This window comes from Schistocerca serialis, chromosome 4 (assembly GCF_023864345.2).
Source record: "Schistocerca serialis cubense isolate TAMUIC-IGC-003099 chromosome 4, iqSchSeri2.2, whole genome shotgun sequence".
NCBI classification, from domain to species: domain Eukaryota; kingdom Metazoa; phylum Arthropoda; class Insecta; order Orthoptera; family Acrididae; genus Schistocerca; species Schistocerca serialis.
In genome coordinates this window covers 328,405,251-328,429,830 of record NC_064641.1, presented here as the reverse complement: position 1 = coordinate 328,429,830, position 24,580 = coordinate 328,405,251, and the positions used below count along the sequence as shown (strand labels likewise).

Sequence of the window (24,580 nt, the reverse complement as noted above, 5' to 3'; positions counted from 1 at the left end):
GCTACCTACTCGGGCCTCAGTCCTTCAGACGATTGTTGAAGGATGTTCGCTTTCACACGTTTCACACTGTACAAGCCAAATGCCATTTGTCCGATGGAGCAGCAAACGTGATTTGTCTGTAAAGGCCACCTGTTGCCACTCAGTCGATGTCCAGTTGTGGTATTGGTTTGCAAATCCCAACCTTCGCCGCCGATGAACAGCACTCAGCAGAGCAGTTGGGTCAAAGAGGTGAGGTAGGGGTCGAAGAGGAGGTGGACAGATGTGTGAGCATATTGCTAGAAAAAAATGAGGAAGGGAGAGGTGTTCAGAGAGAAGGGGAAGAGGATAAGGGCAGAGTGATGAGCAGGAGGAGATGGCATGTCAATGTGGTCAGAGTGGTTGCATCATCTTGTAGAGTACACATTTATGATGTATGCAATCAACAGTAACTAGATTATATGGGATCTACTATACATGGGTCAAGAAATAATAGTATCCATCGCTTTATAGTGGACATGAAGATGGCGTAAGTAATGCTCCGAAACTAGTCGTCTGAAATAAATACCTTTGATGATACGGCTGTGATGTATCATTTTCTTTATTTACATTATCAGCTGCTGTCCCACGTCAGCAAGAACGATGGACTTCCACAGCTCCTCTTTGCCCACCTTTGTGCCCATCTTCTTCTTGCCCCTCTCTGTGCCCATCTTCTCCTCCCCATCTCCCTGCCTATCTCTTCCTCCCCATCTCTGCACTTTTCTCCTCCTCTCCCTATCTCTGCCCATTTCCTCCTCCCCTATCTCTGCCCACCATGTCCTGCTACACTCAATCTGTCCACCTCCTCCTCCCTCCTCTCTCTCAGTACATCTCAACTTCCCTCATGTGTGCCCATCTTCTACTTGCCCCTCTCTCTGTCAACCTCCACCTCCATTCATCTCTTCCTATCTCCTCCTGCCTCTGCCCAAATCATCCTGCCTCTCTCTCTGCGTCATAGCTTTAAACGACGCCTATTTTACAACAAAATCACATCAGAGTGATCCAGTTTTTCCGACGGACTACTCTTGAGTATGATCTACCGAAACGTTGGAGTTCATCGCAGTTAGTGGGATCAGGATCTGGCCTCCGTTTATTACTCAGTTTGAATCCATCTCTTCTTTCGCTAACTTGTACTCAAGATGAAAAATCAGAATCTAGTGTGTTTTCGCTTCCGCTATTCAAAGTGTATAAAAAGCTACATAAACAAAATTTTAGAGTGCTCAGAGAAGATCGAAGAGGATACATTTTTATGTGACGACAATGGTGCAGGTGCACCGTTTACTTTTTAGGGGTCCATTAGGACTTTGAGTGTCCATTTCGATAGCTGAGTGGTCTGCGCCGCTGACTGCCGTGTGGAGGTCCGAGGTCACATTTCCAGTTCTAACAGGAAGTTTTTCTTGACGGGAGGACTGGTGCCGGGTGCACTCAGCCTGGGACCAATTGAAGAACTACTTGACCGAGTAAAACCCGCTGCAGGTCACGAAAACTGACAACAGGGCCCCATGCCTCTCCAACACCGCATCCGATGACCCCACGACTATCCAATACCGCATCCGATGACGCCAATGGCAGAGAACTTCATTTCTTAATACCTGACGCGTTTCCACATTTCCCCAGAGAACTGTCAACGGCCTTTTACTATAAATTTTACTACGAAACTTTTAAAGTGTACGTCTCCAAATATAGATTTTAGCCTCTTTGCATAAGGATATATGTATACTGCTCGTGTTGATACTCAAAGTTTTACCCGAAAAACATTATAAGCATCTTCTGCCATTCGCTCGTAGTCATTTGCTTTTCTTCGACCAGCTTAATGCGATTAATGTTTTTTTTGGTCATCAGTCTACTGACTGGTTTGATGCGGCCCGCCACGAATTCCTTTCCTGTGCTAGCCTCTTCATCTCAGAGTAGCACTTGCAACCTACGTCCTCAATTATTTGCTTGACATATTCCAATCTCTGTCTTCCTCTACAGTTTTTGCCCTCTACTGCTCCCTCCAGTACCATGGAAGTCATTCCCTCAAGTCTTAGCAGATGTCCCATCATCCTGTCCCGTCTCCTTACCAGTGTTTTCCACATATTCCTTTCCTCTCCGATTCTGCGTAGAACCTCCTCATTCCTTACCTTATCAGTCCACCTAATTTTCAACATTCGTCTGTAGCACCACATCTCAAATGCTTCGATTCTCTTCTGTTCCGGTTTTCCCACAGTCCATGTTTCACTACCATGCAATGCTGTACTCCAGACGTACATCCTCAGAAATTTCTTCCTCAAATTTAGGCCGGTAATTGACATTAGTAGTCTTCTCTTGGCCAGAAATGCCTTTTTTGCCATAGCGAGTCTGCTTTTGATGTCCTCCTTGCTCCGTCCGTCATTGGATATTTTACTGCCTAGGTAGCCGAATTTCTTAACTTCATTGACTTCGTGACCATCAATCCTGATGTTAAGTTTCTCGCTGTTCTCATTTCTACTACTTCTCATTACCTTCGTCTTTCTCCGATTTACTCTCAAACCATACTGTGTATTCATTAGACTGTTCATTCCGTTCAGCAGATCATTTAATTCTTCTTCACTTTCACTCAAGATAGCAATGTCATCAGCGAATCGTATCATTGATATCCTTTCACCTTGTATTTTAATTCCACTCCTGAACCTTTCTTTTATTTCCATCATTGCTTTCTCGATGTACAGATTGAAGAGTAGGGGCGAAAGGCTACAGCCTTGTCTTACACCCTTCTTAATACGAGCACTTCGTTCTTGATCGTCCACTCTTGGTTGTACATATTGTATATGACCCGTCTCTCCCTATAGCTTACCCCTACTTTTTTCAGAATCTCGAACAGCTTGCACCATTTTATATTGTCGAACGCTTTTTCCAGGTCGGCAAATCCTATGAAAGTGTCTTGATTTTTCTTTAGCCTTGCTTCCATTATTAGCCGTAACGTCAGAATTGCCTCTCTCGTCCCTTTACTTTTCCTAAAGCCAAACTGATCGTCCCCTAGCGCATTCTCAATTTTCTTTTCCATTCTTCTGTATATTATTCTTGTAAGCAGCTTCGATGCATGAGCTGTTAAGCTGATTGTGCGATAATTCTCGCACTTGTCAGCTCTTGCCGTCTTCGGAATTGTGTGGATAATGCTTTCCCGAAAGTCAGATGGTATATCGCCAGACTCATATATTCTACACACCAATGTGAATAGTCGTTTTGTTGCCACTTCCCCCAATAATTTTAGAATTTCTGATGGAATGTTATCTATCTCTTCTGCCTTATTTGACCGTAAGTCCTCCAAAACTCTTTTAAATTCCGATTCTAATACTGGATCCCCTATCTCTTCTAGATCGACTCCTATTTCTTCTTCTACCACATCAGACAAATCTTCACCCTCATAGAGGCTTTCAATGTATTTTTTCCACCATCTGCTCTCTCCTCTGCATTTACCAGTGGAATTCCCGTTGCACTCTTAATGTTACCACCGTTGCTTTTAATGTCACCAAAGGTTGTTTTGACTTTCCTGTATGCTGAGTCTGTCCTTCCGACAATTATATCTTTTTCGATGTCTTCACAATTTACCTGCAGCAATTTCGTCTCAGCTTCCCTGCACTTCCTATTTATTTCATTCCTCAGCGACTTGTATTTCTGTATTCCTGATTTTCCCGGAACGTGTTTGTACTTCCTCCTTTCATCAATCAGTTGAAGTATTTCTTCTGTTACCCATGGTTTCTTCGCAGCTACCTTCTTTGTACCTATGTTTTCCTTCCCAACTTCTGTGATGGCCCTTTTTAGAGATGTCCATACCTCTTTAACTGAACTGCCTACTGCGCTATTCCTTATTGCTGTATCTATAGCGTTAGAGAACTTCAAACGTATCTCGTCATTCCTTAGTACTTCCGTATCCCACTTCTTTGCGTATTGATTCTTCCTGACTAATGTCTTGAACTTCAGCCTACTCTTCATCACTACTATATTGTGATCTGAGTCTATATCTGCTCCTGGGTACGCCTTACAATCCAGTATCTGATTTCGGAATCTCTGTCTGACCATGACGTAATGCAAACGAAATCTTCCCGTATCTCCCGGCCTTTTCCAAGTATACCTCCTCCTCTTGTGATTCTTGAACAGGGTATTCGCTATTACCAGCTGACACTTGTTGCAGAACTCAATTAATCTTTCTCCTCTTTCATTCCTTGTCCCAAGCCCATACTCTCCTGTAACCTTTTCTTCTACTCCTTCCCCTACAACTGCATTCCAGTCGCCCATGACTATTATATTTTCGTCCCCCTTTACATACTGCATTACCCTTTCAATATCCTCGTACACTTTCTTTATCTGTTCATCTTCAGCTTGCGACGTCGGCATATATACCTGAACTATCGTTGTCGGTGTTGGTCTGCTGTCGATTCTGATTGGAACAACCCGGTCACTGAACTGTTCACAGTAACACACCCTCTGCCCTACCTTCCTATTCATAACGAATCCTACACCTGTTATACCATTTTCTGCTGCTGTTGATATTATCCGATACTCACTTGACCAGAAATCATTGTCTTCCTTCCACTTCACTTCACTGACCCCTACTATATCTAGACTGAGCCTTTGCATTTCCCTTTTCAGATTTTCTAGTTTCCCTACCACGTTCAAGCTTCTGACATACCGCGCCCCGACTCGTAGAACGTTAGCCTTACGTTGATTGTTCAATCTTTTTCTCATGGTAACCTCCCCCTAGGCAGTCCCCTCCCGGAGATCCGAATGGGGGACTATTCCGGAATCTTTTGCCAATGGAGAGATCATCATGACACTTCTTCAATTACAGGCCCCATGTCCTGTGGATACACGTTACGTGTCTTTAATGCAGTGGTTCCCACTGCCTTCTGCATCCTCATGTCGTTGATCATTGCTGATTCTTCCGCCTTTAGGGGCAATTTCCCACCCCTAGGACAAGAGAGTGCCCTGAACCTCTATCCGCTCCTCCGCCCTCTTTGACAAGGCCGTTGGCAGAATGAGGCTGACCTCTTATGCCGGAAGTCTTCGGCCGCCAATGCTGATTATTTATCAAAATTTAGGCAGTGGCGGGGATCGAACCCGGGACCGAAGACGTTTTGATTATGAATCGAAGACGCTACCCCTGGACCACGGGTGCGCGAATTAATGTTGTACCTACATAAAAAAAAGCACTTCCGTCTAAAATGTATCACTATCTGAAACACATTTTTATTTTAATTTGAGTCGACAGTGTCGCGACAGGTTTGAAGTGGTGCACCAAGAATTCCCCTCCTACGCCAATCTCTTCGTCTCAAAGTAGCACTTACAACCAACGCCCTCAATTATTTGCTAGATGTGTTCCAGTCTCTGCCGTCCTCTATCGTTTTTGCCCTGTACAACTCCCTCTGGTACCATGCAAGTTACTCCCTGATGTCTCAACATAAGTCCAACCATTCTATCCCTTCATCTTGTCAGGGTTTTCCATATATTCCTTTAGCCGTTGATTCTGTGGAGAACCTCCTCATTCCTTACCTTAACAGTCCACATAATTGTCGACATTTCTCTATAGTATTGCATCTCTAATGCTTCGATTCTATTCTTTTTCGGTTTTTCCACAGCCCACGTTCCACTGCCATACAATGCTGTGCTCCAAACGTACATTCTCAGACATTTCTTTCACAAACTAAGGTCTGTGTGTGATAGTAGTAGACTTCTTCTGGCCGGGAAGGCCCATTATACCACAGCTAGCCTGCTTTTTGTGTCCACATTCCTCCGTCCGTCATGGGTTCTTTTGCTACCTGAGTAGCAGAATTCGTCGATTACATGACCACTAATCCTGATGTTAAGTTTCACGCTGTTCTCACTTCAGTTACTTCTCATTACTTCCGCCTATCTTAGTGTTACTCTCAATCAGTATTCCGTCCTCATTAGACTGTTTATTCCTTTCAACACATCCTGTAATTCTTCTTCACTTTCACTGAGGATATCAAATGCCATCAACGATCTTAGCATTGATATCCTTGAATATTAATAATACTCTTCAGCCTTTCTTTCATTTCAATCCCTGTCTTACATCCTTTATAAACCGAGCACGTCGTTCCTGGTCGTCCACTCCTATGGTTCCCTCTTGGTTCATATATATATTGTATATTACCCGTCTTTCCCTACAGCTTACTTCCACATCTCTCAGAATTTCGAACATCTTACACAATTTGACACTGCCGAATGCTTTTTCCAGGTCGACAAATTCTATGAATGGGACTTGATTTTTCTTTGGTGTTGGGAATTCAGGGAGATGGGACCTCGATAAACTGACTAAACCACAGGTTATACAGAGTTTCAGGGAGAGCACACGGGAGCAATTGACAGCAATGGGGGAAAGAAATACAGTAGAAGAAAAATGGGTAGCCCTAAGGGATGAAGTACTGAAGGCAGCAGAGGATCAAGTACGTAAAAAGACGAGGGCTAGTAGAAATCCTTGGGTAACAGAAGAAATATTGAATTTAATTGATGAAAGGAGAAAATATAAAAACGCAGTAAATAAAGCAGGCAAAAAGGAATACAAACGTACCAAAAATGAGATCGACAGGAAGTGCAAAATAGCTAAGAAGGGATGGCTAGAGGACAAATGTAAGGATGTAGAGGCATATCTCACTAGGGGTAAGATAGATACTGCCTACAGAAAATTAAAGAGACCTATGGAGAAAAGGGATCCACTTGTATGAATATCAAGAGCTCAGATGGAAACCCAGTTCTAAGCAAAGAAGGGAAAGCAGACAGGTGGAAGGAGTATACAGAGGGTCTATACAAGGGCGATGTACTTGAGGACAATATTACGGAAATGGAAGAGGATGTAGATTAAAATCAAATGGTAATACGATACTGCGTGAAGAGATGGACAGAGCACTGAAAGACCTGAGTCGAAACAAGTCCCCGGGAATAGACAACATTCCATTAGAACTACTGACGGCCTTGGGAGAGCCAGTCCTGACAAAACTCTACCATCTGGTGAGCAAGATGTATGGGACAGGCGAAATACCCTCAGACTTCAACAAGAATATAATAATTTCAATCCCTAAGAAAGCAGGTGTTGACAGATGTGAAAATTACCGAACTATCAGTTTAATAAGTCACAGCTGCAAAACACTAACGCGAATTCTTTACAGACTAATGGAAAAACTGGTAGAAGCCGCCCTCGGGGAAGATCAGTTTGGATTCCGTAGAAATGTTGGAACACGTGAGGCAATACTGACCCTACGACTTATCTTAGAAAATAGATTAAGGAAGGGCAAACCTACGTCTCTAGCATTTGTAGACTTAGAGAAAGCTTTTGAAAATGTTGACTGGAATACTCTCTTTCAATTTCTAAAGGTGGCAGGGTAAAATACAGGGAAGCAGCAGTTCGGAAGAGAGTGAGACAGGGTTGTAGCCTCTCCCCGATGTTATTCAATCTGTATATTGAGCAAACAGTAAAGGAAACAAAAGCAAAATTCGGAGTAGGTATTGAAATCCATAGAGAAGAAATAAAAACTTTGAGGTTCGCCGATGACATTGTAATTCCGTCAGAGACAGCAAAGGACTTGGAAGAGCAGTTGAACGGAATGGACGGTGTCTTGAAAGGGGGATATAAGATGAACATCAACAAAAGCAAAACGAGGATAATGGAATGTAGTCGAATTAAGTCGGGTGATGCTGAGGGAATTAGATTAGGAAATGAGTCACTTATAGTAGTAAAGGAGTTTAGCCGAGTGGAGTGGCCGAGCGGTTCTAGGCGCTACAGTCTGGAACCGCGCGACCGCAGGTTCAACTCCTGCCTCGGGTATGGATGAGAGTGATGTCCTTAGGTTAGTTAGGTTTAAGTAGTTCTAAATTCTAGGAGACTGATGACCTCAGCAGTTAAGTCCCATAGTGCTCAGAGCCATTTTTGAGTAAAGGATTTTTGCTATTTGGGGAGCAAAATAACTGAAGATGGTCGAAGTAGAGAGGATATAAAATGTAGACTGGCAATGGCAAGGAAAGCATTTCTGAAGAAGAGAAATTTGTTAACGTCGATTATAGATTTAAGTGTCAGGAAGTCGTTTCTGAAAGTATTTGTATGGAGTGTAGCCATGTATGGAAGTGAAACATGGACGCTACATAGTTTGGACAAGAAGAGAATAGAAGCTTTCGAAATGTGGTGCTACTGAAGAATGCTGAAGATGAGATGGGTAGATCACATAACTACTGAGGAGGTATTGAATAGAATTGGGGAGAAGAAGAGTTTGTGGCACAACTTGACAAGAAGAAGGGACCGGTTGGTAGGGCATGTTCTGAGGCATCAAGGGATCACAAATTTAGCATTGGAGGGCAGCGTGGTGGGTAAACGTCGTAGAGGGAGACCAAGAGATGAATACAATAAGCAGATTCAGAAAGAAGTAGGTTGCAGTAAGTATTGGGAGATGAAGAAGCTTGCACAGAATAGAGTACCATGAAGAGCTGCATCAAACCAGTTTCAGGACTGAAGACCACAACAACATAGCTTCCATTATCAACCGCAACGTTAAAACTGCCTCTCTGGCGCCTTTACCTTTCCTAAAGCCAAAATGATCGTCATCTAACACATCCTCAATTTTCTTTCCCATTATTCTGTGAATTATTCTCGTCAGTAATTTGGATGGAAAAGCTAGCAAGCTGATTCTGCGATGATTCTTGCTCCTGCTATCTTTGGAATTGTGTGAATGCTATTTTTTCGAAAATCTGATGGTATATTGCCAGTCTCATACATCCTACACGCCAACGTGAATATTCGTTTTGTTGCCACTTCCCCCAGTCATTTTAGAAATTCCGATGGAATGTTTTATTTGATCTTAATCAGTCAAGCCGCCTTTTAATTTCTGATTCGAATACTGGATCCCCCATCGCTTCCCCGTCAACTCCTGTTTGTTCTTTTATCATGTCGCCCGACAAATCCACCCCTTCATAGAGGCCTTCTATCTACTCTTTCCATCTATCCGCTCTCTCCTGTGTATTTAACTGTGAAATTCCCATTTAAGTCTTAATGTTACCATCCTTGTTTTTAGTTTCACCGCAGGTTGTTTTCACTTTCCTGTATGCTGAGTCAATCCTTCCAACATTTTTTTCTTTTTCTATTTCTTCACATTTTCCAAGCAGCTATTTCGCTTTAGCTTCCCTGCAGATCCTATTTATTTTATTTCTAAGTGACTTGTATTTTCGTGTGCCTGAATTTCCCTGAACGTTTCTGTACTTCCTTCTCTCATCGATCAACTGAATTATTTCTTCTGTTACCGATGGTTTCGCAGTTTCCAGAAGCACTTACCATGCCTTAATCCTAGACATGCAAACTGATGTGAGATAGTGACGTACAATTCCTTATCACCATCATGAGAGCGCAATTCCGGTTACATTTCACGGAGTGAGGGCATAAAACTGTTGTTTAATGGAGACGTTAATCCTGGCAGCACCTTTGGTGCTACTGTACAGGAGAAGACTGCGTGCCGGCACTGAGACTCTGCCCCTTCAGTCATTTCACTTGCAGCGCTATTAACAAAACAATAAACTGTACAAGTAACCAGAACATTGACTGATAACGTTCGGCGAAGTAGGGACTCTCCGCACCATCGCATCCCACAATAACAATGAAAAACAGATTAGACAGAACGACTAGGCATCAGTAGAGGAAAACTGCTTCACAGTGAGTATCTATAAGACCCTTCCGGAGATATTTATATATTTTGGGCAATCAGTTTTTGTAACACGTATATCTTTCACTACATTTGCTACTAACGAGGTAAACTGCAAACTCAATGGCTCTTTTCAACGGTCTTCATTTCTTCGACTGGTCTAGCGTAGTCGTTACTTTCGTTCTGCTACGTGCCAACCCTGCGATTTCTGCATACATTGTGTCACTAGTATCTCGGTTACCGATGCTACGTATTTTACTGTTTCCCTGGAGCAGGAGCTTCCATTTTCTACCACTCACCCAGAATATTTATCAATCGATCTTACATGTATTAGCGAGTAACTCCAACCACAATTTTCATTTTCTATTGCTTCCCGTAGCTACACCATGATGCTCCAGAACAACCCCCAGACCATCCCTTCTCAATGAATACTTGTTCCTCTAGCTACTCTGTATAATACTATTGTGCCTCATACTTTATTTGTCAATTTATTCTAATAGTTTCCTGAATATTCTAATTTGTCTGCTGCTGTTTTCCTCGTTGTCCACAATTTACATCTGTTCACCATTTAGTCCAATAGCACAGTTTTTACAACTTCTTACTTAGGAATGGAATAGTATTTGACATTTGCAAAACTTTATTGCCTTAAAGAACGGTGTTTTGGCCTGTAACACACAGTCTTACGTTCTTTCACTATTTCTTATGGCCTTTCTTCGTGAATAATTAAAACTTACACTAGTTCTCCTAAGTATTTCGATATTTGGAACTGTAGTAGGTTCTTACTTCTACTTTTCATCACTTGCGTCTTCAGCTCTTGCATCTTCAATCACAATCCTGTTCTTGGTATGCTGACCACTATATCTAATACTTATAAGAAACCTTCTACACTTTTAGCAATGTCGTCAGCGAACTTTGCGTTTTTAGTGTCACTTCTTTGTGAAAGCTAAATATGCTTTTACTACCACTCTTTTATGAAAGCTTAAGATACTATTAATTCGTGACATGGTCTCTGTACAGAATACATGAATTCGAAATGTTGCTGAGCACCTACCATGAATTTCAAGTTGTTCAGCTACTGGCTAAACCGAATATCAATATAACAGCAAGTGCTGCAGTAGAGTGAATTAAAAGACGTCATCATATTTCTAAATTTACCGTACTGGTTTTTCGACAGAGAAGACAGAGGCAAGCCTGTCTCGACGATTCACATACCTAGCCTAACGTTCCGTTCTAATTATTTCGCTCACAGTACTTCCCCTTTGCTTTTGTCAATAATGGAAATTGCGCGCTTATCTTAGAACTTCATCACTGATTTCTTGAAATTATGCACAGTTAATTTTGCCTTGGTCTAAGTTTACAAGTGTCATGATGATATTCTGTGTTCCGTTTATCACTGCTACAGTCTGCCACAATTATGCGATTTATAGTATAGCGTAAAGTGCACTGCGCCAGGGGAGATGACCAGACTGGGATCGAGTTCGGGGAGCTACTGTCGGGTTCATTAGGCTAGCGTCGTGATAACATTTTGCTCTTTAAGAAATCACTTAACATTAATTTTCGACAGGTCCCCTACCTCCACGTCACAGACGCACCGTAGCTAGCGAAATGAACACGTGCTCGGGAGGAGCATTTTCTGTGGATCACAAAAATTCGATTATGGTGAATGCCGAGATCTTGTCCTTGAAAATGACACGCACAGTGTCCTTCCCCTTTCTTTCTTTATCCGGTGTAGCACTCCCACAGGAATGACAAGGTCACCAACTTGATGTTAAATATTAAACTTCCTCCGTTCATTTTCAGATAAAAAATGCCACTGGACGGCGAAAACACACTGGACAGAATTTACATGTGTCTCAGACGAATAGCGTACGTGAATCTCAATAAAGATAACTTTGTGGTCACACGGAATGTATCTTGTCGGAGAAACAGTTATTATATCAACGGCGCTCAAAAAACAGGTGCGCAGTCTGCAATGAAGAACAAGGAATAAAGGTAAGCCACTCGTCCTACAACATTAAGAAGAGTATGAGGTAAAATGTTACCCTGGCGTAATCCGCTAAATACATTACAGAGGCAGCACTCCCAAGATGTCAGCATGTATAGTTTCATATTTACGGTGAAGGAATTTTTTTTTCAATGTAGCTGTGAAATAGTTACAATTTTTTTAAAGCAATTAATGTCCAAGATGCGATAAACTACAGCAGCGAATGCTCTTGAGAAGCATTTGGCTACTCGAGACAATGTATCGATTCCGTCTCCGAATAAGTGATACTCACCTAGAGCTTTATTAGCACACGCCTCGCTCTTGATGCTGCTGCATATCGGCGTCTTGGAGTCTTCTGCAGAGAATAAAAACTATTCTCATTTATGGTTGTCAGTATCTTATAATATAATTTGAAACGTACAAATTGTCAAAGATGCACTTGAACTTAGTAATTAAGGTTTACTCTACAGCTGCTAAGAAGTACACTTCGACAGAGAAATTAAACATGTTATGTATAAACTTATAATCAACTTTCTAAACTTGGCGCAAATTAAACAGTTTAATTTCTGTCCATCTAACGTGGTTCACAGAACATAAGACCTAGGCAGTCGGCCATTAATCGTTATTAAAATCTCAGCAGAAGTGTAACGTAGCTTAGACATGAGCCGAGCAGTGCACAAATAGTTTCCAAAATGGTTGTTTAGGTAGTTCGCTGCACGTTTTCTGGGTTATATTAGCCCGTCTGAAATGTACTGCATAAGCTGATATGAGGTAATGATAACTACTTTCCATCCCTATTTACGTAATACTTGTATTATGATTTAGATTCCTCTTTCTTCCTCCATCAAATACTGCATTATAGAGTTCCACATGAAATCACCCTAAACTCCAAATGTAGCTAGCAAAAGGAAGTATGAGACACAGGTACTTGCGGGTTGCGGCATCATGTAAAGTTAAGCGTCTGTGATGTTTTTTTTTTTTTCAAGCGGTTCCTTCTGTTTCATTTCAGATTCTAAGTAATTACCACAAATTTCTACATCTCTAGAGACAGCCCAGTGCATCGTCTTGTACTATTGTCATCCAAGGCATTAGACACAGTGATTAATAAGCAACCTCTCCTTATTTATCAGCCATCCGATGTGATTGTACACCCTCATGGTTAAAGGAAAGTTAACCGCCAATGTTCTCTGCCTCGGTACGACTGCGTTCGATCTCCACACCGTCTATTTCATAGTTGCATTTCTTGCCAATGTTCTCGTGACCCTATTAATTTATCGTCAGCTACCACATGTGAGAAAGACGCAGACCTCAAAACATAAGGCAGCAACAAAATTAATAGAGCTTAAAATGATTAATGTCACCATTAGTTGAATTTAAATCGCAGTAATTGCGTGTCAGTCTGAGGAGAGTTTGTTTACGTACATTTACGTAAATGTATATCACACAGCCAACCAGCAAGGAAACTGAAAACTGAATACCGGGGATTTTGGTTTTTCAGCAACATAACGATACCATGAATATCATTTGTCATAAGGTAAAGACACAGCACCCAGTACATTCACAGTGTCGTTTTCCTGAGTAAATAAGGGAAATAGTATTATTCCGCAAAAGTGATGAATTTTGCTGGATGCAAATGACACATTATGAGTAACTGATGTGTACTTTCGATCGATCGTATGACAGCCGTTCCAGTCGTGACAGTTATGTGTTCCAGCCATGTTCGTCGGAAGGAAGAGCTGCTTCTGCAGTTATGTTAGGATCTGAGACATTTTCATTGTTATTAGTACCGTCGACTGGAGGTAAAGCATTCAGATCATAATTATTCTAAATCAGGGAATGTACATTAAGAGCTTCGTTATTTTGCGCTAAAACGAATGTCTTATAATCTTTAATTGATATGCGTGCTTACTGAGATTTATTGGTTGATGATGGATTCAGATTGCAGAATAGAATACTAGTAGTTAAAGTTCTTAAACATTTGCTTCCTTTACTAACTTTGGCGCTAATTCCACGATCCTTTGACTTCCACTAATAGAATTCATTTTATTCTTCGAGTCTGTCAAAAAATGGTACTCCAGGCATCAAAACCTACAGCAGTTTGCTATTTTCAAGTGTTTAACAATGCATATAATAATACGGGAGTAATATATCACGGAAAGGCAAACTATCTTAACAGCCGATATGATAAGGAGCGCGGTTGACTACATTCGGCTCCATCGTCGTATGATCACTGGGTTTCAGGTTACACACACGGAAGTACCACCTTGCTTAATTTATTTTCTGTGAAATAAGCACATGCATTAGTTTATCACTAGGAAGGTACGACTTAAACAAGCTACATGCGAGAAAAATCTCAAAATAGTAATTTTTTTCAGTTACGTTAGTTTACCTCTGACCTCCAAATTACCAACCAAATACTTCATAAGCACTGTGGCTTCGCTCACGTTGTGCTTGTTTTGTTTTACTTTTAAAGGCGTAAAGTTTTATCTATGGCTAATGCTCTTGTTATCAACAGTTTTATCGTTCACGGATGCGCGTTTACTCCACGATGCAAAATGCATTAAAAATCTTGCGATTCACCTTGAGAAAGGCTGACAGCTTGTCAGCCGACATATTGGTACACGAGTTAATAATATCACAGATGCACTCCTGAAAAATAATGGAGTATTCAATCCACCGGGAAACTTCAAGAAACATGTCCATGCTTTTCTAGTACCTTTATATTCCTATTTTTTTCTTTTTATCTAATTTGCCAATCTTTCGCTATTATTTCTTGCTCTTCATCTGCTCAGTCAACAACTTCTCCGCATTGATTTCTTAGGCACTGCAGCCACACCTCCTAAAAGACGTTATTACATTCGAGAAAGAACGTAAAAAGGAAATCGTTACATAAAAACAATGTTGCAAGGCTGTCATCTCTAAAATTCCGCGTATTCTTTAAAAGCATATAAAGGGCCATCAAAAGTTTCCGTTCGAAGACCGTATGCCCAGAATCGGTCTGTCAATCACGTAAAATTGCCATGAGCGTTGAGGCAAACATCGCACCGACGCATCATGTTGAAAATACCTGTTTGGTAAGACACTGTGTCCTGCTGCATGAAGAAGTCCGTAATTGCCTGTTGCACATCCTCTTCCGTCAAGAATCGCCGACCCTTCAAGGCGGTTTTAGGAGACCGAAGGCGTGACAAACGCACAAGGAGAGACCACGACTGTAGAGCAGGTGCTCGAGTGCCTCCCCCTTTAGTTGGCGTAACTTCTGCGTTAAGCGTATGGGGAAGTGCTTCATCATGAAACAGCAACATTCCTTGTTGCAGTTGGTTTTCGGTAGACATGCTGCCTCATTCTTCATCTGCGGTGGATGTCTACCGGTGTTTGCCCTTCGGCAACCAAGAAAAGAATAACAGTACGGCAGTCCTGTTGGGATACATTTGGTAATCAAGTCGCCATAATTCACGTTTCGGCATTTACCTCACGCATGTCGGAAAGACACGAATGCAACACAAATCCCTTGCCTACATGTCGGTAGTTATATAGCCGTATCGAAGTTACGCTACGCTGCATATACACTGCAGCAATTCCCTCAAACGGAAACCTTTTGATAACCCCTTATGTTATCGTTACTATAATTACTGTCATTATATACTGCTTATGTACTGTACGCTAACGATATCTGGTTAGATTTGGTAGAGGGAATGAAAACCCAAGCTGGCCAAGTGAAATCAATGCATAAATAACTAAACAATAATGCAAAAAATGAGATTGGATTAGGATAATCACTGTTGTTGTTGTGGTCTTCAGTCCAGAGACTGGTTTGATGCAGCTCTCCATGTTACTCTACCGTGTGCAAGCTTCTACATCTCCCAGTACCTACTGCAACCTACATCCTTCTGAGTCTGTTTAGTGTATTCATCTCTTGGTCTCCCTCTACGATTTTTATCCTCCACGCTGCCCTCCAATACTAAATTGGTGATCCCTTGAGGCCTCCGAATATGTCCTACCAACCGATCTCTTCTTCTAGTCAATTTGTGCCACAAATTTCTCTTCTACCCAATTCTGTTCAATACCTCCTCATTAGTTATGTGATCTACCCATCTAATCTTCAGCACTTTTCTGTAGCACCACATTTCGAAAGCTTCTCTTCTCTTCTTGCCTAAACTATTTATCGTCCACGTTTCACTTCCATGTATGGCTACACTCCATACAAATACTTTCAGAAACGACTTCCTGACACTTAAATTTATACTCGATGTTAACAAATTTCTCTTCTTCAGAAGCGCATTCCTTGCCATTGCCAGTATCCTCTCTACTTCGACCATCATCAGTTACTTGTTCCCCAAATAGCTAAACTCATTTCATCAGTCACTTGCTCCCCAAATAGCTAAACTCACTTACTACTTTAAGTGTCTCATTTCCTAATCTAATACCCCCAGCATCACCCGATTTAAATCGGCTACATTCTATTATCCTCGCTTTGCTTTTGTTGATCTTCATCTTATATCCTCCTTTCACGAGACTGTCCATTCCGTTCAGCTGCTCTTCTAGGTAGTTTGCTGTCTCTGACAAAATTACAATGTCATCGGTGAACCTCAAAGTTTTTATTTCTTCTCCATGGATTTTAATTGCTACTCCGAATTTTTCTTTTGTTTCCTTTACTGCTTGCTGAATATACAGATTGAATAACATCGGGGATAGGCTACAACCCTGTCGCACTCCGTTCCCAACCACTGCTTGCGTTTCATGCCCCTCGACTCTTATAACTGCCATCTGGTTTCTGTACAAATTGTAAATAGCCTTTCGCTCCCTGTATTTTACTCCTGCCACCATCAGAATTTGAAAGAAAGTATTCCAGTCAACATTGTCAAAAGCTTTCTCTAAGTCTACAAATGCTAGAAATGTAGGTTGCCTTTCCTTAATCTATTTTCTAAGATAAGTCGTAGGGTCAGTACTGCCTCACGTGTTCCAACATTTCTACGGAATCCAAACTGATCTTCCCCGAAGTCGGCTTCTACCAGTTTTTCCACTATACCCGAGGAAAATGAAGAGACTATTGCAAAACAAAATTGAGAATGTCGACGAATACCTTCGACAAGAGACCAGTATGTGCACAAACAGATCGTAGCAACCAGTGACAGAATCTGAAACTAAACTAGTACACAAGAATCAGAGACAGCTAAGAGTTTAAATAACGTTCAAGAGAAACAATATTACATAAAAGTTGCATAGGGCAAAGAACAGACAAGGAAACTCGAATCAGTCAGCGTCCTGGCAGTAAAAATACGGGATGTCCACATGAAAACTTCGTGATTATCAAATGCAATTGAGGTATGCATACTTGAGGTTTGTCGTATCATGTAAAGTAATTCAAAAAGTTTTGAACAAAAAACTGATAAACTTCCATTTGGGCTTCTTTCGTAGCCCACACACTGTCTAGACGATGGTCTGTCTCAACCCACATGTGCACAAGCATGTATGGGGTGATGAAGGTTATTGCACCCACAATTTCTCTGCGGGGATTTCCAAGATAAGGTACAGGCGAGACATACACATAACCTCACAGGAAGAAATCCAGAGGGCTAGAGGGCTTATGTACGGAGATCGCCACATCGTTGTTCCATCACGGATTAGCCATCACAGCGAAAATGTTCAACACAGGAAGCCACGAACATGATTGTGCTGAGAAGAAGCTAAGTGACAGCAGATTACTCACACAGGTCCAGATAAACGGTTCCCATTAGTGTTTCTTCGATGAAGAAAAGTGGTCTAACTATGTAGTCTTTCATCAACGCACACCACAAATTCACTTTTCGTTGTCTTTGACATCTTCCTGAAAACCATGGAGTTTTTTCGAAATGCAGAATAATGTTGTGCCGGTAAACCTTCCTACAAGTGTGAAAGATCTATTGATCACAGAAAACGACATTTCCTAGATTAGAATTTGATCCACCCCATTAGCAAACTCTGGCTACGTTGTAAGTCATTTCGCTTCAATGCTTGCACATTTTAAACTTTATAAGCGTGCAAGCGAAGTCGTTTATGCAGCACATTGTGAGCTGCTGAGCGAGGAAAGTTTATTTCTGCATCACCACACTAAGTGGAAGTGTAATACAAGGAAAAGATGCAGAGAAGCAGGTGCAGAGTACACATTTAAAACCTATGCAATTGTTTCGACAAACTGTGTTAAGCTTTCATGTATATCTACATCTACATCTGCATACATACCGCGCAAGCCACCAAATAATGCGTGGCGGTGGGTACCCTGTACCACTACTAGTCATTTCTTCTTGCAAAAGAAAATGTTCAGAAAACATAACTTCTGAAGACAGGCAGGGTATTTTCAACAGTTTCTGGAAACAAAGAAATAACGATGACTTTGAGAGATTATGTGTGGCTTCACACGTAATCCCAAAAATGTGGGTTGAAGAATATTACAAGAGAGCGGATTTAGGCTTAACGTGAGACTTCATTACTTGTTTGAAGTTCGTGGCAAAAGACTTTAAGCTTACAAACCATTTTTCTTAAATACTTCGTGTATTTCTCGAAATGTATGTCAGGACTGCGTTCACCGAAAAAAATACTGTTGGAATTGTTTAATCAGATCAGAGACGAAAGAAGGTTCCACCTAAGGACGAAGAAACAAGATATCGAAATAGACGACAGAGGGATAGAGAAACAATTAAAATCGCTCAAAAGAGGAACGGGCGCTGAACCTGATGGGATACCAGTTCGATTTTACACAGAGTACGCGAAGGAACTTGCCCCCCTTCTTGCAGCGGTGTACCGTAGGTCTCTAGAAGAGCGTAGCGTTCCAAAGGATTGGAAAAGGGCACAGGTCATCCCCGTTTTCAAGAAGGGACGTCGAACAGATGTACAGAACTGAAGACCTATATCTCTAACGACGATCAGTTGTAGAATTTTGGAACACATATTATGTTCGAGTATAATGACTTTTCTGGAGACTAGAAATCTACTCTGTAGGAATCAGCATGGGTTTCGAAAAAGACGGTCGTGTGAAACCCAGCTCGCGCTATTCGTCCACGAGACTCAGAGGGCCATAGACACGGGTTCCCAGGTAGATGCCGTGTTTCTTGACTTCCGCAAGCCGTTCGATACAGTTCCCCACAGTCGTTTAATGAACAAAGTAAGAGCATATGGACTATCAGACTAATTGTGTGATTGGATTGAAGAGTTCCTAGATAACAGAACGCAGCATGTCATTCTCAAAGGAGAGCAGTCTTCCGAAGTAAGAGTGATTTCAGGTGTGCCGCAGGGGTGTGTCGTAGGACCGTTGCTATTCACAATATACATAAATGACCTTGTGGATAACATCGGAAGTTCACTGAGGCTTTTTGCGGATGATGATGTGGTATATCGAGAGGTTGTAACAATGGAAAATTGTACTGAAATGCAGGAGGATCTGCAGCGAATTGACGCATGGTGCAGAGAATGGCAATTGAATCTCAATGTAGACAAGTGTAATGTGCTGCGAATACATAGAAAGATACATCCCTTATCATTTAGCTACAAAATAGCAGGTTGATAACTGGAAGCAGTTAATTCCATAAATTATCTGGGAGTACATATTAGGAGTGATTTAAAATGGAATGATCATATAAAGTTGATCGTTGGTAAAGCAGATGCCAGACTGAGATTCATTGGAAGAATCCTAAGGAAATGCAATCCGAAAACAAAGGAAGTAGGTTACAGTACGTTTGTTCGCCCACTGCTTGAATACTGCTCAGCAGTGTGGGATCCGTACCAGATAGGGTTAATAGAAGAGATAGAGAAGATCCAACGGAGAGCAGCACGCTTCGTTACAGGATCATTTAGTAATCGCGAAAGCGTTACGGAGATGATAGATAAACTCCAGTGGAAGACTCTGCAGGAGAGACGCTCAGTAGCTCGGTACGGGCTTTTGTTGAAGTTTCGAGAACATACCTTCACCGAAGAGTCATGCAGTATATTGCTCCCTCCTACGTATATCTTGCGAAGAGACCACGAGGATAAAATCAGAGAGATTAGAGTCCACACAGATGCATACCGACAATCCTTCTTTCCACGAACAATACGAGACTGGAATAGAAGGAAGAACCGGTAGAGGTACTCAAGGTACCCTCCGCCACACACCGTCAGGTGGCTTGCGGAGTATGGATGTAGATGTAGATATGTAGAAAGATCTGTATCAAAATTCACATCGGAATGTTACCCACAAGCGAGAGTCGATACAGCATAGAAATCTGGAAGACTGTATCTGGGAAGCCATCTCAATACACCAAAAATGTATTCTTTGTACGTAGAGCACTGCAAGGAAAACAAAGTGATGCAAGAGTTAATAGCAAAGCAGTGATTTACCATGACATTTTAACACAGAGTTTAGCTTACGTTTCAAGGAAACTGCTAATTATACCTGTGATAACTGTGACGAGTTTCAGGTGAAACCAAAAATTCGTATAACAAATGAAGATGCAATCCAGATTAAATCAGATGATGCTCACTTAGCAGAAGCTGATGCAGCGTACAAAAACAAGACCATTTACAAAAATTGGTCAAAAGAACCCGGATCAAAACAAAGGTTGCCATTATAGATTTCCAGAAATGTTCGCCGACACCACATCATGTTAATTCCAGTGTGTTTTATCTAAGAAAGCTCTGGACATATAATTTGACAATTCTTGATGCTTCAGAGCAGAAATCCTATAGTTGCATGTGAGATGAAACAGTTGCAGGTCGTGAACCTAAGGAAGTGTCACCTTTTTTGCTGTAGTAGGCTCTGCCTGAAACTCAATCTGAGGAACTTACGATATGAACTGATAACTGTGGAGGTCAGAAATATAATTTCACCATGACTGTGTCACATATTTGGATGCTGAGGTGTGTTTTTCTAATTTTAAAGTGATCAGCCATAAAATATTATTGGTATATGGTGTCCAGGCTGTTACTGAACGAGCCAGAAGCAATTTGAGCTCAAATACCATTGGAATTGCTCGTCAATGACGCTTCAAGTAACTGAATGAAGTGTATGACATGCAAAAGGCCCATTTCAAACACTTTGAACGTGTCTCAAGAGAATCATCATCACTATTAATTAAGTGGATAACCAAAAGTTTATCATCAGAAAAATTTTTAGTTAGCCAAGATGTGCAGCTACAAATATGTTCTATAAAACAACCTTTGATGGCGCATTTCTAGAGATTGACGTACAACAGCAAATAAGAAGGGCAGTATAGCGTGAAGAACTTCCTGCTACACGAAATACTGTCAGAACCATAGTTACGGAAAAGTATAAAGATATATAAAAACTACTAAGACGTGTGCTTCAATGTTTTAACTTTCCTACAGAAGTATGCTACAGAAAACGTCAACACAAGCTGAGAAGGACCCAGAAGGAAATGAACACGACGAGGATATTATCAGATAATTGTAAGGCGGACTCAGTATTTACGTACCATATTTTTATCCTCTCTTTCAATTTATTAATTAATGCGTGTTGAATTTTGACATGTTTTAAAGAAGCTATACGTACTTCAGTTTCTAGAAGCAAGCTTCTATGGTTGAAACTGTCATTTTTGTTTTATTTTCTTAAACTTTGCTCAGCAAATACTATTTTAATTACATTTTTGAAATGAAAGCAGTATACCCCTAATATATCTATATATCCCTTAATCTATCTACTAGCATGGAATACGCGTGATTGTTTTTATTCTTTGATTTCAATACCAATAATTCTGATATTTCCACTCACATATTATAGAATAATCCTGAATAACAAAGATAAACACATGTATGAAATGGACAACGAACTATTGTAATAAGCACATTGAAAATATCTTAAGTGGAAATAACAAATATATTTCTGAGACGTAAAATATCGTAAGTGCTATTCCCCTCGTAATATTACACAGAAACATTCACAAAGACAGAGTACACATAGAGACAAGTAGCAAAGGATATAAAAAGTAAGACTCTTCATAATTGTGTATTTGACTTACTTTACAGGAAACAAAATCCGAGCCGCAGCAGCTTCTCTGTGATCTCCTGTAATGCTAGTTCTATACCACTTACACCAGTTTACCTCTGATGTCCATAATTATGGATGACATATGTTGCAATTCCTGGCAGTGAAGACCTAGAACAATATTTCCTTTGAGAGCGCAGATGTGAAATGAAGTGTTTTCATGATCTGCCGAGCAGGAAACTCTCATCGTGATTGAGCAGGTTGTCTGCTAATTGTATTTTCACAGTTTCCTTGACCACTGAATCCTAGCAGGATCAGGCTGTGGCCAGTATAATAACTTTTCCTTAATCCAAGAAATGGGTAATTGGAATACAATGTTCAGTCACTGCAGGTTTATTGGACTGTAGTGGGCGAGTCTATCGCTGAAGTTCAATGCAAAGTTCTTTTACAGCACGTACTATGTCTCAGAAGGTATTTCACACATATTTGCCTTAGTGTAAGCAAATCATCCTTCACAGATCCTAGAAGAGTCGCTATCTTGGCCGGCGATAGGAAGATCACAAACTTTTAATTGTTCCTCATTATTTTTGCAGTTTTTGAAGAGATATTTCTCACATACAGCAGAATGGCAGTAGATTACATTTCTTTCTCTGTGTTCTTCTTTTGACTGGCCTGACGTTTTTACTTGCAGAGCTCTCTTAATTTTATTTTTTGTACATCCATTCTTATAGAATATTTATTCCAGGTGTACCAGTTCATTCTGTAGGTTATCAGCGCTGGGCACTACATAAGCCCTGTGTACTAACGTTTTAAGTACACTCATATACATAATGAACTGGTACATCAAATTAAGAGAGCTCTGCAACCGAAAACGCCAGACCAACCAAAAGAAGACAGAGAGAAAAGAAATGGACCAAGAACTGAACCCTGGGGGAGTGCAGAGACGACACGTTCACGTGATGATCTTCTGCGATGCACAGATGATTCGCTGACAATTATTTCTAAGGTATCTGTTATATTTTCATAATGGATAAACCAAATCAACGGTATCAAAAGCCATGCTGAAGTCAATCAGTGTTTAAAAAACGATCGATTTATGCCTCTCCAGGATATTTTCGATGTCGTCAGTCACTTTGATTAATGACCTTGCCGTGTTATGGCTTTTTGGGAAGGCTGATACATATTTATAGTGACTTTTATAAGCTTTAGTGGTAACCAGTTATCTGTTCATGTACAATCTTTCCGAAGTTCTAGATACTGAAGATAATATGCTGATTGGCCTACAGTCACCAGGTGACTTTGGGACTTCAGTTTTTTGGTATCGGTCGAAGACCAACTGAAGTCGTCTGTAATAGCTGTAACAGTACTGGCAACATTATCACTGTGTCATTACCGTCTGCCTCGGCAGAAATTATCGACTGCTTTTCGTAAGACATATATATATATATATATATATATATATATATATATATATATATATATATATATATATATATATATCTTACGAATATATATATAGGGTGTCCCAGCTATCTTGTCCACCCAAAATATCTCTGGAACAATAACAGCTATTGGAAAACGACTTTCACCGGTATCAATGTGGGGCTGGGGCCCATGAATGTACATATTTGGAAACATTCTAAAACGAAAGCATATGTGTTTTTTAACACAAACTTATGTTTTTTTAAATGGACCTCCTATATTTTTTCGTCAGCAATCCATAGCATGTCAAAGCACATACACAATGGCGTTGATTGCATCGCTATATTCCCATTACATCCCGAGATATTGAGACGCGAAGTTGACGCTTGAGACACCCGACATGCGCTGCTAGTGCACGTCCTGAGGCTCAGGCGTGAACCCCATGCTGCCCGTAATCGCGATGTGATTGACATGTGTAATCACACGTCCATACTTATCAAGAGGTCCGAAACGAATAATACTGTCTGCTGCCAACAACTCTCATAAGCACATAATGGTTTCCCTCTTGCACGTTTTACGTATCTACGTACACAATATGAACCAGTACCGATCGGTGTACACCAGTCAGGTTGTCTTATTTATCCTGCACACCCAAAATAAGGTTTATCTAATGCGTTATATGACCCATTGTGCCTGTCACGCAGGGCCTGGCTCTACCTAGTCAAGTGTCCAACGTAGTTTCCACTACTGCCACAGTTACCACTTCGCCTTGTTTATGATTTGCGACCCATGCAAACTCCTGTACTCCACCACCCTCCGAGCATCCCATTTGTTGTTGCTTTGGTGTGCAGTACACCGCTTGCCTGTGTAGTCGTGCATCAGAGTAATCTAGTGACGGCACGGAGGTAGTACACATTGTGAATAAACGTTGTGTTTGGAACTTATACTGTACGGTATAATGTACACACATGAAGATATGGTAGAAATGCTGCTGATCTATGGAGAATGTACGTTGACGGGAAATACGTTATGAGGTTGCTTGTTTGTTGATAGTACTGTTAGCGAACATTATGATCATTAAGTTAATATGTCTGTTTTCTACCCTACTCTACATACCTGTACTGTACACGGTTGCAGGTGGACGAAATCCTGTTCAGGCAGAACGACTGTACAGAAGACGAGTCCCTGACAAGCCATCGCCTTCGCGCCGGATGTTTGGTCGTCTCACATCTCGTCTACGTGAAACGGGAAGCTTAAATCCAAGACCTCGACATCGTCCTAGAACACGCACAGATGAACGTGCTGAAGTTGCTGTGCTCGCTACCATAGCTGTGAATCCTCAAATCAGCACACGTCAAATTGAACGTGAAGTTGGTGTGTCGAAATCAAGTGCACAGCGTATTCTTAAACGTCATAAATCTCATCCTTACCATGTTCATTTACACCATGATCTTCATGGAAATGACTTCCGCAATAGGGTAACACTTTGTCGGTGGGCTCAGCAAAAACTTCTGACTAATCCAAATTTTTTTGCAGATGTTCTTTTTA

At 41.1% G+C, this 24,580-nt stretch overlaps 1 protein-coding gene across 1 annotated transcript in view; it reads right to left on the bottom strand.

Annotated features, from left to right (window-relative positions):
- The window catches only part of LOC126474441 (pickpocket protein 28-like), a 217,466-nt gene that overhangs the window by 17,963 nt on the left and 174,923 nt on the right, over nucleotides 1-24,580 (bottom strand). Inside the window, exon 8 of the mRNA XM_050101911.1 lies at nucleotides 11,951-12,013. Coding sequence (XP_049957868.1) covers nucleotides 11,951-12,013 — 63 coding nt within the window. The remainder of the gene's footprint in view (nucleotides 1-11,950; nucleotides 12,014-24,580) is intronic.